At 44.4% G+C, this 12,508-nt stretch overlaps 1 protein-coding gene across 1 annotated transcript; it reads left to right on the top strand.

Moving 5' to 3' along the window:
- Positions 1-342: 342 nt before the first annotated feature.
- LOC143161114 (E-selectin-like) lies at positions 343-8,742 on the top strand. Its single transcript, XM_076339738.1, has 14 exons — positions 343-457; positions 747-819; positions 1,258-1,644; positions 2,442-2,549; positions 2,680-2,865; positions 3,517-3,702; positions 3,810-3,995; positions 4,565-4,750; positions 4,858-5,043; positions 5,329-5,514; positions 6,524-6,631; positions 7,097-7,118; positions 7,229-7,301; positions 7,657-8,742. Exons 2-13 carry the CDS (start codon positions 783-785, stop codon positions 7,284-7,286), a joined length of 1,836 nt encoding a protein of 611 aa, XP_076195853.1. The 5' UTR covers positions 343-457; positions 747-782; the 3' UTR covers positions 7,287-7,301; positions 7,657-8,742.
- The last annotated feature ends 3,766 nt before the right edge of the window (positions 8,743-12,508 follow it).

Raw genomic sequence — 12,508 nt, 5'->3', positions numbered from 1 at the left:
TGAGATACCAAAAGAAATGGCGCCTCCTTGGTGCAAAACATTATGCTAGGTGAAAAGTTGGAATCTGCTTATTCATGCAACTAACTTAAACTAACCATCCTGCTCCGTCCCGATATCCTGGAATTGTGTGTTTCTGTCAGTAAAACTATGTGGTGCAGTACTTGGCAGTTTGTCAGCACAGGGTTGATCTGGCAAGGGGAAGCATCAGGCTTAATGTGTGGGAGGGCCAGATCCTGGGATTTTCCGAGAAATTTTTTTCCACACGGAATTTCCCGTCTTGTGGAAGACAGGCCAGTTGAGAGAATAAAAGGCCGTAGTAAAGGCAGGGGATTACGCAGTCCAGACACTTGGAGCTGAACTTAATCTTCAAGTCCGTATTCAGCAACTTAGCAACAGAAAGCACTCACTAGAAGTATCGCAGAAGACTTTTGCCACCTGGCCACCACAACTGCAATCTGTGAGTAGAAATGGAGCGTGTTATTCTGTTTCATTGCTCAGCTAAAGGAAAACTGGACAGATGGAATTCTGTGTTGGTGTTCTTTAAAAGCTGTTTAAATTTAAAAGCTATCTTGATATTAAGAACTGTTTTTTAAAATGAATAATTTCCTAAAAATGGAAATCTTATTTAAGTCTTTAGAATAATCGTTAAAAAGTATGTAGAAAAGATTGCATAGTCAGTATTTTATATTGAATTGTAAAAAGTCAGTATTTGTTCTTTACAAATGTGTTCCTTTGATCTTTCATAGCTGTCTGCTTAAAAGATAAAGAGAACTTTCAGAAACATGATTTCCTTGTGGTTCCTATCTCTTCTTGCTTATGGTAAGTGTGTATGTCTCTGTGTAGAAAACTAGTTGGATGGTAATATTAGTTCTGTTCTGTTTCAGCTCAGAATTAAACAGAGTTTTTGAACCTGACCTGATTAGCTTGAGGCTAGGTTCACACAGAAAAACCTGTAGCTGCAATGGCATGTTTCCTTGGTTGCCTGTCAAACAAGTAATTGGCTCCTATAGTTTGCTATGAAGTCTGCAAAGCTTTGTGTCATTGGGCATAGTTTCACAGGCTGAAGTCCCTGTACTTGATGCTGACATGCCTGTTTTGAAGCTTGCCAGTTCATTGTTTATAAAATAATTGCCATTGCTTTTTATGCAGTTTCAGATATTGACAAGTTTGCAATATTTAAGAGCTTTATATATCCTCTTCTAGAGCGAGAGGAGAGAAAAAGTCAGACATTAACTTTTTGACATCTTTTCATTCTAGGACTTACAATACTGCAGGAGGCGAATTGTTGGACATACCATTATTCAGACACAAACATGACCTACAGAGAAGCAGAGCTGTGGTGCAAAAAGAGGTATACTAACATGGTTGCCATTCAGAATAAGGAGGAAATCAACTATCTCAATAACTTCTTACCCTTCAACCCGGGTTACTACTGGATTGGAATCAGAAAAATTAATGAGGTATGGACCTGGATTGGAACTAACAAAGAACTAACAGAAGAGGCAAAAAACTGGGCTTCAGGTGAGCCAAATGGCAAAGGGAACAACGAGGACTGTGTTGAAATCTACATCAAAAGAGGGAAGGATGATGGCAAATGGAATGATGAGCAGTGTGAGAAAAAGAAGGTCGCCTTATGCTACACAGGTATGGTATGACAAAGGCCATCCTAGCGTGCCTCTGTGAAGATGAGATGGTGGGTGGGATGAGTTTTTTAACCTAATCTTACATATTAACTACCTGACCCTGTAAGCACTTCTACGCTTATCCTTACTTACAGGGCTGAGGTTGTTCTTGTTCTAAGAGCTGGATTGATCTCACTTACCTTTTAGCTCCCAGAATATTATACATCTTTTATGAGCAAATTACCAGACCTTCTCCATAATCAGTGGAGAGAAACAGGCTCTTCCAGATGGTGACTTTCATCCCACTTTCAAGTGGGTGTCTCAGCTAGATAAGAATGGCCCTTTTGGAGGCATCTGTCATCTGACTATAGACCGCTGGATTAGATTAGACACTTTGTGTGGAGGTGGCTAAGGCTAGGTCAAAAAAAAAAAAAAATCCAAGTCAAGTATCAGTCAAATTAGAGCTGTGGTGAGTTAATGAAGAATGTACCTGTTGAGGATTTCTACCTACCCCATAGTATATTGTTACTTTTGTATTTTAAGTATTGCTAATATTTACCTGAGAACAAGTGGTCATGGAGTTTCCCACCAGTAGAATGCTTTCACTGTGGGCTAGTCTGTCAAAGGTGTTGATTTCTGAAATGCTTCTGTGAAATGACAGGGTGATCTTATGTACCAAACACCCTGCTTTTCCTTTGCTGTACAAAGTGCTTGTTCAGTGCCAGAAAGATAAACAAAGCACTAGCCAGGTTTCATTAGTGGCTATTGCTGATTCTTTTATAATTTGCTGTATTTTTTTCTTTTCTTTTTTTCCCCCAGCTTCTTGCAACCCATCTCTCTGCAGTGGCCGTGGAGAATGCATAGAGACTATTAACAATCACACCTGCCATTGTAACCCTGGATTCTATGGGCCTGAATGCGAGTTTGGTAAGATTACTCCATCCTGCTTTTCAACCAGGGTGATGTTCATGCTAGCTAGTGTTCAGTTTGTCTGGCTTGTTGATTTAGCTGCACAGCCACTGAGACTGACTGTGTACCTTCTTGTGTTTCTTTGAAGTTGAGAGTTGTGATCCACTAAAGAAACCTGATCATGGGAGCCTTGAGTGCAACCATCCATTGGAGAACTTCAGCTACAACTCATCCTGCACAGTTCAGTGTGAGGAAGGCTATGAACTGACTGCACGGGAATCTGTATACTGTACCTCTTCTGGGGTCTGGTCTGGCCCCCTCGCAGCATGCAAAGGTGAGCTTCTCAAGCAGTGATAGATGAGCTTTCTACATTGTACATAGCTCTGTAAACTTCAGTGTTGCTCTGTTAGTAGGTGCAAATTGAAGTTCTGGCCCATTCCTTTGTAATTAATTACGTGGTGAAGGTGCTATTCTATTGCAGCACACAGATGTCTCTGTTCCTGAAGAGATGAAATGGGCAGGATGAATGTTCTGGCCCTGGTCTAGATTTCCTTGTAGGGAAAGACTTTTCCACCTCTTAGTGGGGAACAGGGAATGGAGATGATCTAGCTGTGAGACTGCGCACAACAGGCCAGTTATTCCTGACCATAGAAATTATTTTTTGAGGTGTTCAGCTTAGAATAAGCTACTGTTTGAAGCAAATAAAAGCATGAAACATTACCAAGCAGCAGTCAAAATGGGAAAATTTTGGATTGTAGCTAGTTGCTGTCGTGAGCTGCAGATGAATTTACAGCCTTGCCTTAAGAGTCAGTCTTCCATTTTGAGATCTTTCCACTCCTATCTGCCTTCTGAAATGGCAGCATAATAGATCTCCTTTCTAAAGCGGCTTCCATTTAGTGGATATGTTGCTAAGTTTCAGGAAAGAAAAAAAGCTTTTTATGGTTTGTTCCAAACTAAGCTCTGTGCTGCCTCTTATGCTTTTCAGCTGTGACCTGTCCAGCCTTAGAAATGCCTGCTCATGGTGCTGTGAACTGCTCCCATTCCTCTGTGGAGCTCAGCTGGGGTACCACCTGCGAGTTCACCTGTGAGGAAGGATTTACCCTGACAGGACCAGCCACACTGCAGTGTGGGTCTTCTGGGGCCTGGGACAGGCAGCAGCCATCCTGTGCAGGTACCTTTCTTTATCCCGGCTCACCTGAGCACTTGGGGTTGTCAGCATTGGCATGTTGAATTCCTGAGGCATCTGTGCTGATTGCTGTTGTGATCTGTGTGTTCCAGCTGTGAGGTGTGAGGCTGTAACCTGGGCAGAAGAAGGCTTTGTGACCTGTGACCATGCTCCTGCAGATCTCACCTATCGCTCGCATTGCGATTTCTACTGCAGCAAGGGCTATGTTCTGGATGGCCCATCCAGCATTGAGTGCACGGCACAGGGACAGTGGTCAGAGCCAGTGCCAAAATGCAAAGGTAAGACTTACTGGGTTGGAAGACATCAACTAAAGCTTAGAGTAGCTCAAATAGTCTGAAGGGACTTCCTCATTCAAGTGTAGTCAAGGAATAACAGTCATGCCCACTGTGTTTATAGCACTTTCCATAAGCAGATCTCAAGATGGGGATCATCTAGCCTGTTGTATTGAAGAGGAAACAGCAGTGCAGGGTGACAAGCAACACTCAGGAACTGTGTCCCCAACACACATGATAACAGGCTTTTGAAGTGGAGTGTTCTGACAGGAACTCTTTATTCCCTACACTCCAAATGGGAGCCAGTGTCTGCTTATGCAGTCCACTTGTGGAATATAATCTGAAGCCAGTCTCAGGATAGCTTGCATGTTTTAGGTGCATGTTCAAGGGTTCTGGCTGCACTGTGCAATGTGCTGAAATACCTGTTTCCTGAGACACTGCTAGGTCTGAAGGGAAGTACTATGGCTCTGTAGGGTACAGCTCCAGGCAGGGCATGTCGTCTTGTCAGCTCAAAGAAGAGTGTTTATCTTGACCTACTCCAAGCTAAGCTCTGTGCTGCCTCTTATGCTTTTCAGCTGTGACCTGTCCAGCCTTAGAAATGCCTGCTCATGGTGCTGTGAACTGCTCCCATTCCTCTGTGGAGCTCAGCTGGGGTACCACCTGCGAGTTCACCTGTGAGGAAGGATTTACCCTGACAGGACCAGCCACACTGCAGTGTGGGTCTTCTGGGGCCTGGGACAGGCAGCAGCCATCCTGTGCAGGTACCTTTCTTTATCCCGGCTCACCTGAGCACTTGGGGTTGTCAGCATTGGCATGTTGAATTCCTGAGGCATCTGTGCTGATTGCTGTTGTGATCTGTGTGTTCCAGCTGTGAGGTGTGAGGCTGTAACCTGGGCAGAAGAAGGCTTTGTGACCTGTGACCATGCTCCTGCAGATCTCACCTATCGCTCGCATTGCGATTTCTACTGCAGCAAGGGCTATGTTCTGGATGGCCCATCCAGCATTGAGTGCACGGCACAGGGACAGTGGTCAGAGCCAGTGCCAAAATGCAAAGGTAAGACTTACTGGGTTGGAAAATACAGTTTTCTTGTCACTGGACAGCACACTGAAATCCGTATTCCTATAGGGTCCTGGCTCCAAACTAAATTCTGTGCTGCCTCTCCTGTTTTCAGCTGTGACTTGCCCTGCCTTAGAAATGCCTGCTAATGGCTCTGTGAACTGTTCCCATCCCAAAGTCTAATGAATTTGAAAATACAGTGTATATCTACTAGTGAAAAAAAATAGGGCCAAAGACAGGAAAGTCCCTAATGACTCTTAACCTTTTCTTTCTGTATTTCAGTTGTACAGTGTGAACCACTGAGCTCTCCTGAGAAAGGCTCTATGGATTGCTCACATGGTGCTGGGAACTTCACGTACATCACAGCCTGCCACTTCAGCTGTCTAGAAGGATGGAGGCTCAATGGTTCTCATGTTCTTGAGTGCAGCCATTCAGGAAACTGGAGTGCCAGTCTGCCCACATGTGAAGGTATTTGACCTGTGACTAGCCACAGAGAAGTGGCACTGAGTTTCTAGTCAAATGAGGTATGGAAGGGTGGAGGAGGTAGCACCAACCAGTGAGCTAGAATTTCTAGTGAAGTCCATGAATTAAAAAGCCCAACATAATATCTCAGTATGTTTTTTGAAAACAGAAGGGGGAAAAACTCCTAAAAGGTCTTGGTGAAAAATGTTGATTTCTTATCCAAAAACAAAAGCCGCAACCTGATTTTGGTTGTTTTTTACAACCTGGTTTGTTTGTTTTTTAATTAAAATATTTCTCCTGTTGAGCTTTTTCCATACAAATAAAGAAAAAAAGTTTTTCTAGAGAAACAGAACCTTGTGGGGAAATCTGCATTCGTAAGTCTGTTTCTCAGTGGAAAAGTTTATGGATTTATTAATTTGGTGCGATAGTTTCTTGGGTGAACTCCTCAGCCAAAAGACCTTACAGAGCTTTTCTGTCAAAGGCTATAATTTTACAGGACAACAGTCTCAGCCTTGCCTTCCCATTTGAGGCAGTAACAGCTCTGTCCCTGTCCTCAGTGGGAACATACTTGGCCTGCCTGAAATGCTTTTGCTTGAGGTCCTAAAAGCTCAACTCCACTTTATTTGCTTGAGCAGAATTTAGATCCTTTAGTAATTTCGTTGATCTCAATGGGATTGCTCAAAGAGGAAGACAGCATAGTGGGAATTAAAATATGAACTGAAACATGAAAAATAAAAGATGAGCATAAATTGTCATGTGAGGCTGGAGGTTAGACAGACCCTGGTATAGCTAGCTTGTTGCCTTGTCATTGCTTTGGCAATGGGTGGGATAATTTTTATTATGCAGCTTTTTACCTTGTGTACAGGATGTGTCCTGTCTCAGCAAGAGAAAACTTAAGGGTTACAAGCTGCAATTCTGGTTCCTCTTGAAGAGCACAAGGAAAAGGAAGAAGTAGAGAGGTCTTCGAAGACCTCACATGCCTCTTGATCTCACTGAAACTTTTTCATCCTTTCAGCTTCTGAACAAGTTAGCTATGTCTCTGTGGGCGTAGCAGCCACAAGTGCCTCTCTGTTGTCCACAGCATTGTTCCTCCTTTGGCTTGCAAGGCGTTTCCAAAGAAAAGGTGAGCAATTGGACTGGGTCCACTGGTTTTATTTACCTTCCTGAAAAATTTTCAGTGGAGGAAAAAACCCAACCTCCAAATCCCAATACCTTGCTTTTTGAAAAAGTGAAAATCCCCATACTTAAACAAATTCCAAAATTATTTTCAAGAAGCCTGCATGCGTGCCATGTTTAGCTTTTGGATGAACATTTAAAAATCAAAAATAGTAAAAACCAAATATTTAGAAAACAAGAATTAGAAGAAAAAAGCCACATTCTATTTATCAGTAATTACTGCCAGGGAAAGTGAATGGGAATTTGAGATGGGGATAATGACAACACAGTAATAACTGCCTGTGAGATTTGTTGCTAGATAATGGCTTTTTATCAGATATTCAGAAATGAGAGGTTTTTTAGTAGAAGAAAAAGTTTGCATGAGGGGGCTTTCATCTTGAAATGCTAATACCTTTTCTTATTCTTCTTGCAGCAAAGAAATTTACTCCTTCCAGGTAAGTTGTGTCTCAAAAAGCAGCGTGAAAAACACTGCAATCACTTTGCTAAAATCCATTTGATACAAACCAGTTGTCATTAAAGTACTTTTTATTTCTGTTTTTTATAGTAGCTGCCAGAGCCTAACCATTGAAGGTAGCTTCCAAAGTGCTGGCCAGAATGTCTAACTCCAGGTGTTTCAGGTAAGCAGACAAGATAGCTGCACTCACAAATTGTCTTCCTTTTAATCACACAAGCAATCAGAGCTGTTAATTGCTATACAATTGCTGAAATAGCAATATGTGCTTTGGGGTACCTAATATGCATCTTGGCGTCGCATGAAAGTTCCTAACAAGGCTGATGGATTTATTGCTTTAGAAATGGTTATTCAGCTCCTTAAGTATGATTGTGCTTAGCATTCTGTCCAGCGACGTATAGTATTAGGAACACTTTTGTGCATTTTTGCTACCTGCTGCATACAAAATTCCTCTGAAATGAGAACAAATACAAATCTATGCCAATTTTCCAATTTATAGAGGAATTTTTTTCTCTCTGCAGGAATTGAAGCCCTCTTTACTTACGTGTCAGAGACTTCTGGAGAATGAAACTGCACGCAAATCAACAGCTGTCCAGATGTTTTTACCTCTTGCTAACAAGATGATTGACCTCGTGTGTTGCTCGAAAATTTTGAACTCAAGCTGTCTGGTATTTCCATTGAAGACAAGCAGAGAGTAAAACTCTGGCTTTCTGGCAAAATACTGTCTACATTCAGTCATGTAGTTATCATAACTGGGAGCTTGCCATCTCTTGTCCAGATGGTGAGCAAATAGTAAGCTGCTGCCTAAAGAGGAGGCTGGTTTCTCCTCTGGTCTACTCAAAGGTACCTAGATGAGGTGAAGACATGCATTATTTCACATCACTTACTACACTGCTGGAGATGTCTTCTCTGGAGGCATATGGGATATACTTGCAGAAACAGAATAATCGGGATGGAAAAAATATTCATTGAATAGCCTTGAAATCGTTGATCTGGTTTATTGTTGAAGTCAGTTTATTTTAAGAGGATCTCCCAGTCAATAAATATGCCTGTAGTGATATGGGCAATTATTTGGGTTTCTGCTGCATGTCCCAGAAAGCTTAGGGACTTTAAACTCTTTTTTTTTTTTTTGTTATAGCACTAGGAATCGTAGTGCTTATACTAGGTACTCTGGTTTCTGAATGCAGCAAGTAGATCTGAAATGATCTCATCCCTGTGGGATTATGCACTGTAATACAGGTGTACACATAAATATTTAATTGTGCAATTTTTACTGTGGATATTTCTGTGCTGTTAACTGTAAATGTATTGTAAAATACCTGTTCCTGAATAGGTCTGTGGCCATTGATCTGGGCCCAGGTAATTTTAAAATAATTCAGAGGTTTGTAAAGATTTCATGCCTGCATATTATTTACAAATAAAATGGAAGCCTGAGATTTGTATATATATTGCAAGTATGATTTATTAAGCTGTTAAAGGACTTTAAATGAAAGTCTTTCTTAATAAGTTATGTTTAAGTTAGAATCATAAATTAAGAATCTCTGACTTAGAATCTGATATGTATTGTCCTATTTGTAACAGTATTTAATAAAATGTTTTCAATGTAATGCTCCCTTTTTGGAAACATACATAATTTAAATGATTTAGGTCAGCCCTGTGGGATATGGCTTCAGCAGCAGAATGTGAAGGGTTGGGGGAAGACTGGCTAAATAGCAAAGCTGTCCCTTATTCAGCTTTCTGTTTTCATAGCAGTCAAGGAAAGAGTAGCCAGCAGATGGCACTGCCTACCTGGGAGCTAGCACAGCCAGAGCTGGACCCCAAACCAGCATCCCCAGGCCTGAAAGGAAGGAGGAAGGCTCAGCGATGTGTCCTGTAAAGCAGGTGCCTGGACCAGCAGTGGGCTTTGTGACAGGCAGGCTCAGGAGGGAGAGGAGAGCAGAAAAAGAGGCAAGTAGGTGATCTTGGTGCATAGTTAACAGCACAAACCCCTCAGCCCATGCAGGTCTTTCGCAGCCCTTTCTGCTGGGAAGCTACCTGTGTGCTGGGAGACCATGGGCTAACAGGTGAAAGCACAGCTCTGGGGATTAGTGTTGACTGCTGTCTAGGGACCTCCACCCTCACCCTGGCTTGGGATGTAGCCAAAGACTCTGCCATGGGCTAGTGCTGGCCAGGTGCCAGCAATGGCCAGACAATCCTGTGGCCACACTTCCCCAACCCCTGACATAGCCAAGGAAACTGCACTGTGGCTCTCCATAGTTGTTGCCAGCAGCAGCCAGCCCTTGATTATAAACCAAGAGATGCATTCCTGCCCTAGGCAAGGCTCAAGAGAAGCCATCAGGCCTGTGAGCAATGGAGTCAATTAAGAGGTGCTGTGCCACAGTGGACAGGGCCCATTGCTCTTCATCCCAAACCGATTAATGAACTGAGAGTGGCTGTCAGTGCTTCCCCCGCCTTGACAAGGTGGGGCCCAACCGTGTGAGCAGATGTAGAGCAGTAATCCTTCAGGTTCCCTGAGGAGATGTACAGATTAGCCCGAAATGCCCTGCTCTGAATCCCTGCAGGAGCCGTTTTGAGACACCACCGCATGGGTCCCCCAGCCTGTCCTTGTTGTTGTCCTCTACATGCATGGCCCTGTCGCATCCTCTGGAGAGAGCTGCTCAGACCAGCGTGGCTTCTACCCTGCTGTAGTCAGGGCAGCCCAGCTTCTCCTTTCCCAGGAGTTTATCAGAGCTGGTGCTTCTAGCAGCTTTCCCTGGGATCTTACAGGGGCTTTACTGCCAGAAAAGACACTATAAAATTATCTGCTGTCTTTCTCCAAACCTTCATCCCTTGTGACTTCCAGAGGCAGCAGGAGTGAGACCACATGTGAGTGGGATTAGTCCTCTATCTCTCCTGTATATCCCCTAGGCCAAAGACTCCCTGAAGCGGATCCTCTTTGTTCCAGTGACTTACAGGTTACATCTATCCTCATAATTAACGTTAGTCTAGGGCACAGGCAAAACCCTAGCCTGTGCTTGTCCAGGTTGCTTGATTCTTGATCCTCTCCTGGCACTGTTTTTTCCTGCTTCAGGATATGAATTACCAGTTATGATGGCATGATGTGTCCAGGCCTTTAGGATCTTCAGGAAGTCATTTTATTTGCAGTGGATGTGTCTCTGTTGCAGTGCCTGTGAACACAGCTCTTCTGTTGTTTGCTATCTGTATAGTTCCTGTGCTGGAAAGAATAGTCGTGGGAATGCTTGCTGCCAGGCGGTCATTTAGTAACTCCATTGTATCACTCCTCTATATGGTGCAGTGTTGTGCAACCACCGAAGGGCCACAGGGTCTTTGCTGGAGGGACTTTCCTTATTTCCTGTTGTCCCATTTCCCTTAAATTCCTCAGCTCTCCCTGGGCCTCTGGCATTGTTCAGAATGGGATCCATGTTTTGCCTGGCATCTTATTTTGGAGTGGATGTCTGCTTGGGCCATAACCTATGGAAGCTGTGAAGGTGACATTAACTGGGAGGCACGCGTGTCCTTACACAGCTCTGCGTGCTTGCTGCTTGGCAAGGGGATGGTTTTTGTGGCATAACTTAACACATTCCTGATGAACTGAGCTACTCGGGTGGCTTTAGCTTTTTACATCTGCAGTCCAACAGAGGGTGACTTAGAAACAAAATTTCACTTAAAGTCTCAGACAGGTAGCGTTTGATTTGGGGTAGGTGTCTCTGTGGCCCTTGGTGATATGGACAGTATAAGCCCTGCCCAGATTGGGTTTGTGCCTTCTGTTTTCATAAGCCATCAAACAAGCAGTCATTTACCAGGGCCTGGCTGAAGTGGCCTTCCAGAGCTCCAGTTTTCAAGGGTTGGACTGGACCCAGCATTTGGCCAGCAGTTTTTCACTCACGAAGATAGGTCACTGCTACAGGCTCTGGAGACTGCACATCTTTGCAGCTCCTTGCGTGCTTTGCTGAGGACTGGCAGCAGGGACTTTGAAGCAGCAGCTCCCGGAGGAGTTGGTGTCGTGATCAAATCACTAACCTGCTCAGCTCCTGCCCTGGGAGCTGTCAGAGGGTATTAGGGCCAGGAGGCCAGACTGCAACACACAATATCTGTGCAATGCAACGTACTCAAGCCTCTGTGAGTCTGGTTTCTGTCCCAAGTCTTGTTCCCATTTGAATTCCTCTGGTTCTTGCAGGGGGCTGGCTCCCTCCTCTTAGCTTGAGCATGCTGCTAAGGTGTGGCTGGTGGTGGGTATTTGGTGAGGGTCTTCAGCCCATAGTCCTGGAGGAGAAAGTTGCCATGGTGAGCTCTTGGTCAGGGACAGAGAGGACCACAACATCACTGTTCCCTGGGAGCCATAACTCACATCAAATGAGAAATACAGCATGGGCTTACCCACAGACAGGCAGGCTATCCTCCTGTTCGTAGTGGGCAGCAGAAGCTTGGTGGAGGGCAGAAAAGCAGGCATCATAGCCCAGCCTGTCATAGCATTTGCACAGTTGTACTGTGGAGCTCCCTAGCCTGGTTTACGGCCTCTCTCATGCACATCTTTAGGGAGAAACAAGAAAAATTGCAGGTTAGATTTGGCCAGTGGAGTCAAAACCTGCTGGATGGTTATCGCTACTCACCTGGCACTATTAAATCTCACCTAGAAGGGAGGCAGACTTGGCTAACGCAGTTCACCTGTGGCTCCAGTGTGAGAAAGAAATCCACAGCCCAGAAAGTGTTTCCACAGTTGATGATGGCCAATGCTTTTTCCAGCTCAGGAAAGCTGCTGCCAAGAACAGGACAGCATGCAAAAAGCATAAATGCCTCCTCAGCAACACAGCAGATGCCCCCGGGCAGCTGCCAGCAGGTTTTCTACCTGCCTTCCCACTTCAGGGAAGGACATTCCCTGAAAAGCCCAACAGTTGCTTTGACTTTCAGCCTGGGCCAAGTGGGACCTTCATCAACTTCTCGCCTCGCCAGCTGCCATGAAAGCAGCGATGGCAGGTGTGAAATTGCAGGTGACTTGCTTGCTTCTGGCACTCCAGTGCTGTCATTTTGGGCTTTTGACAGCCTCTGAGTGGGCAGGAAGAGGGGATGGCACTGAATCCATGCATTCTGGAGCAGGCCTTGGGTCGTGGAGCGCTTGGGTGGAAGGAAAAGGGTTAAAGGGGAGACAGGAAACACTTTGTTCAGGGCTTATTCCACAGGATGATTTCGGGGAAAGGAGGGGCTGCAATCAGGCAGGATGTATTCACTTTGGGATCTTGGGAAATCAAGCCCAGCCTTGATTTGAAGAGGAAAATATAGCGCAGCCCACACTGCACAAAACAGCAATGTCCCCGCTTCACCTTATCTCGTGTCAGCACAAACAATCCAGATAACATAAAAATCAGACATGGTGAA

This window comes from Aptenodytes patagonicus, chromosome 5 (assembly GCF_965638725.1).
Source record: "Aptenodytes patagonicus chromosome 5, bAptPat1.pri.cur, whole genome shotgun sequence".
NCBI classification, from domain to species: domain Eukaryota; kingdom Metazoa; phylum Chordata; class Aves; order Sphenisciformes; family Spheniscidae; genus Aptenodytes; species Aptenodytes patagonicus.
Note: the sequence above shows the minus strand (reverse complement) of the source record. Positions and strands in the feature narration are given on the sequence as shown.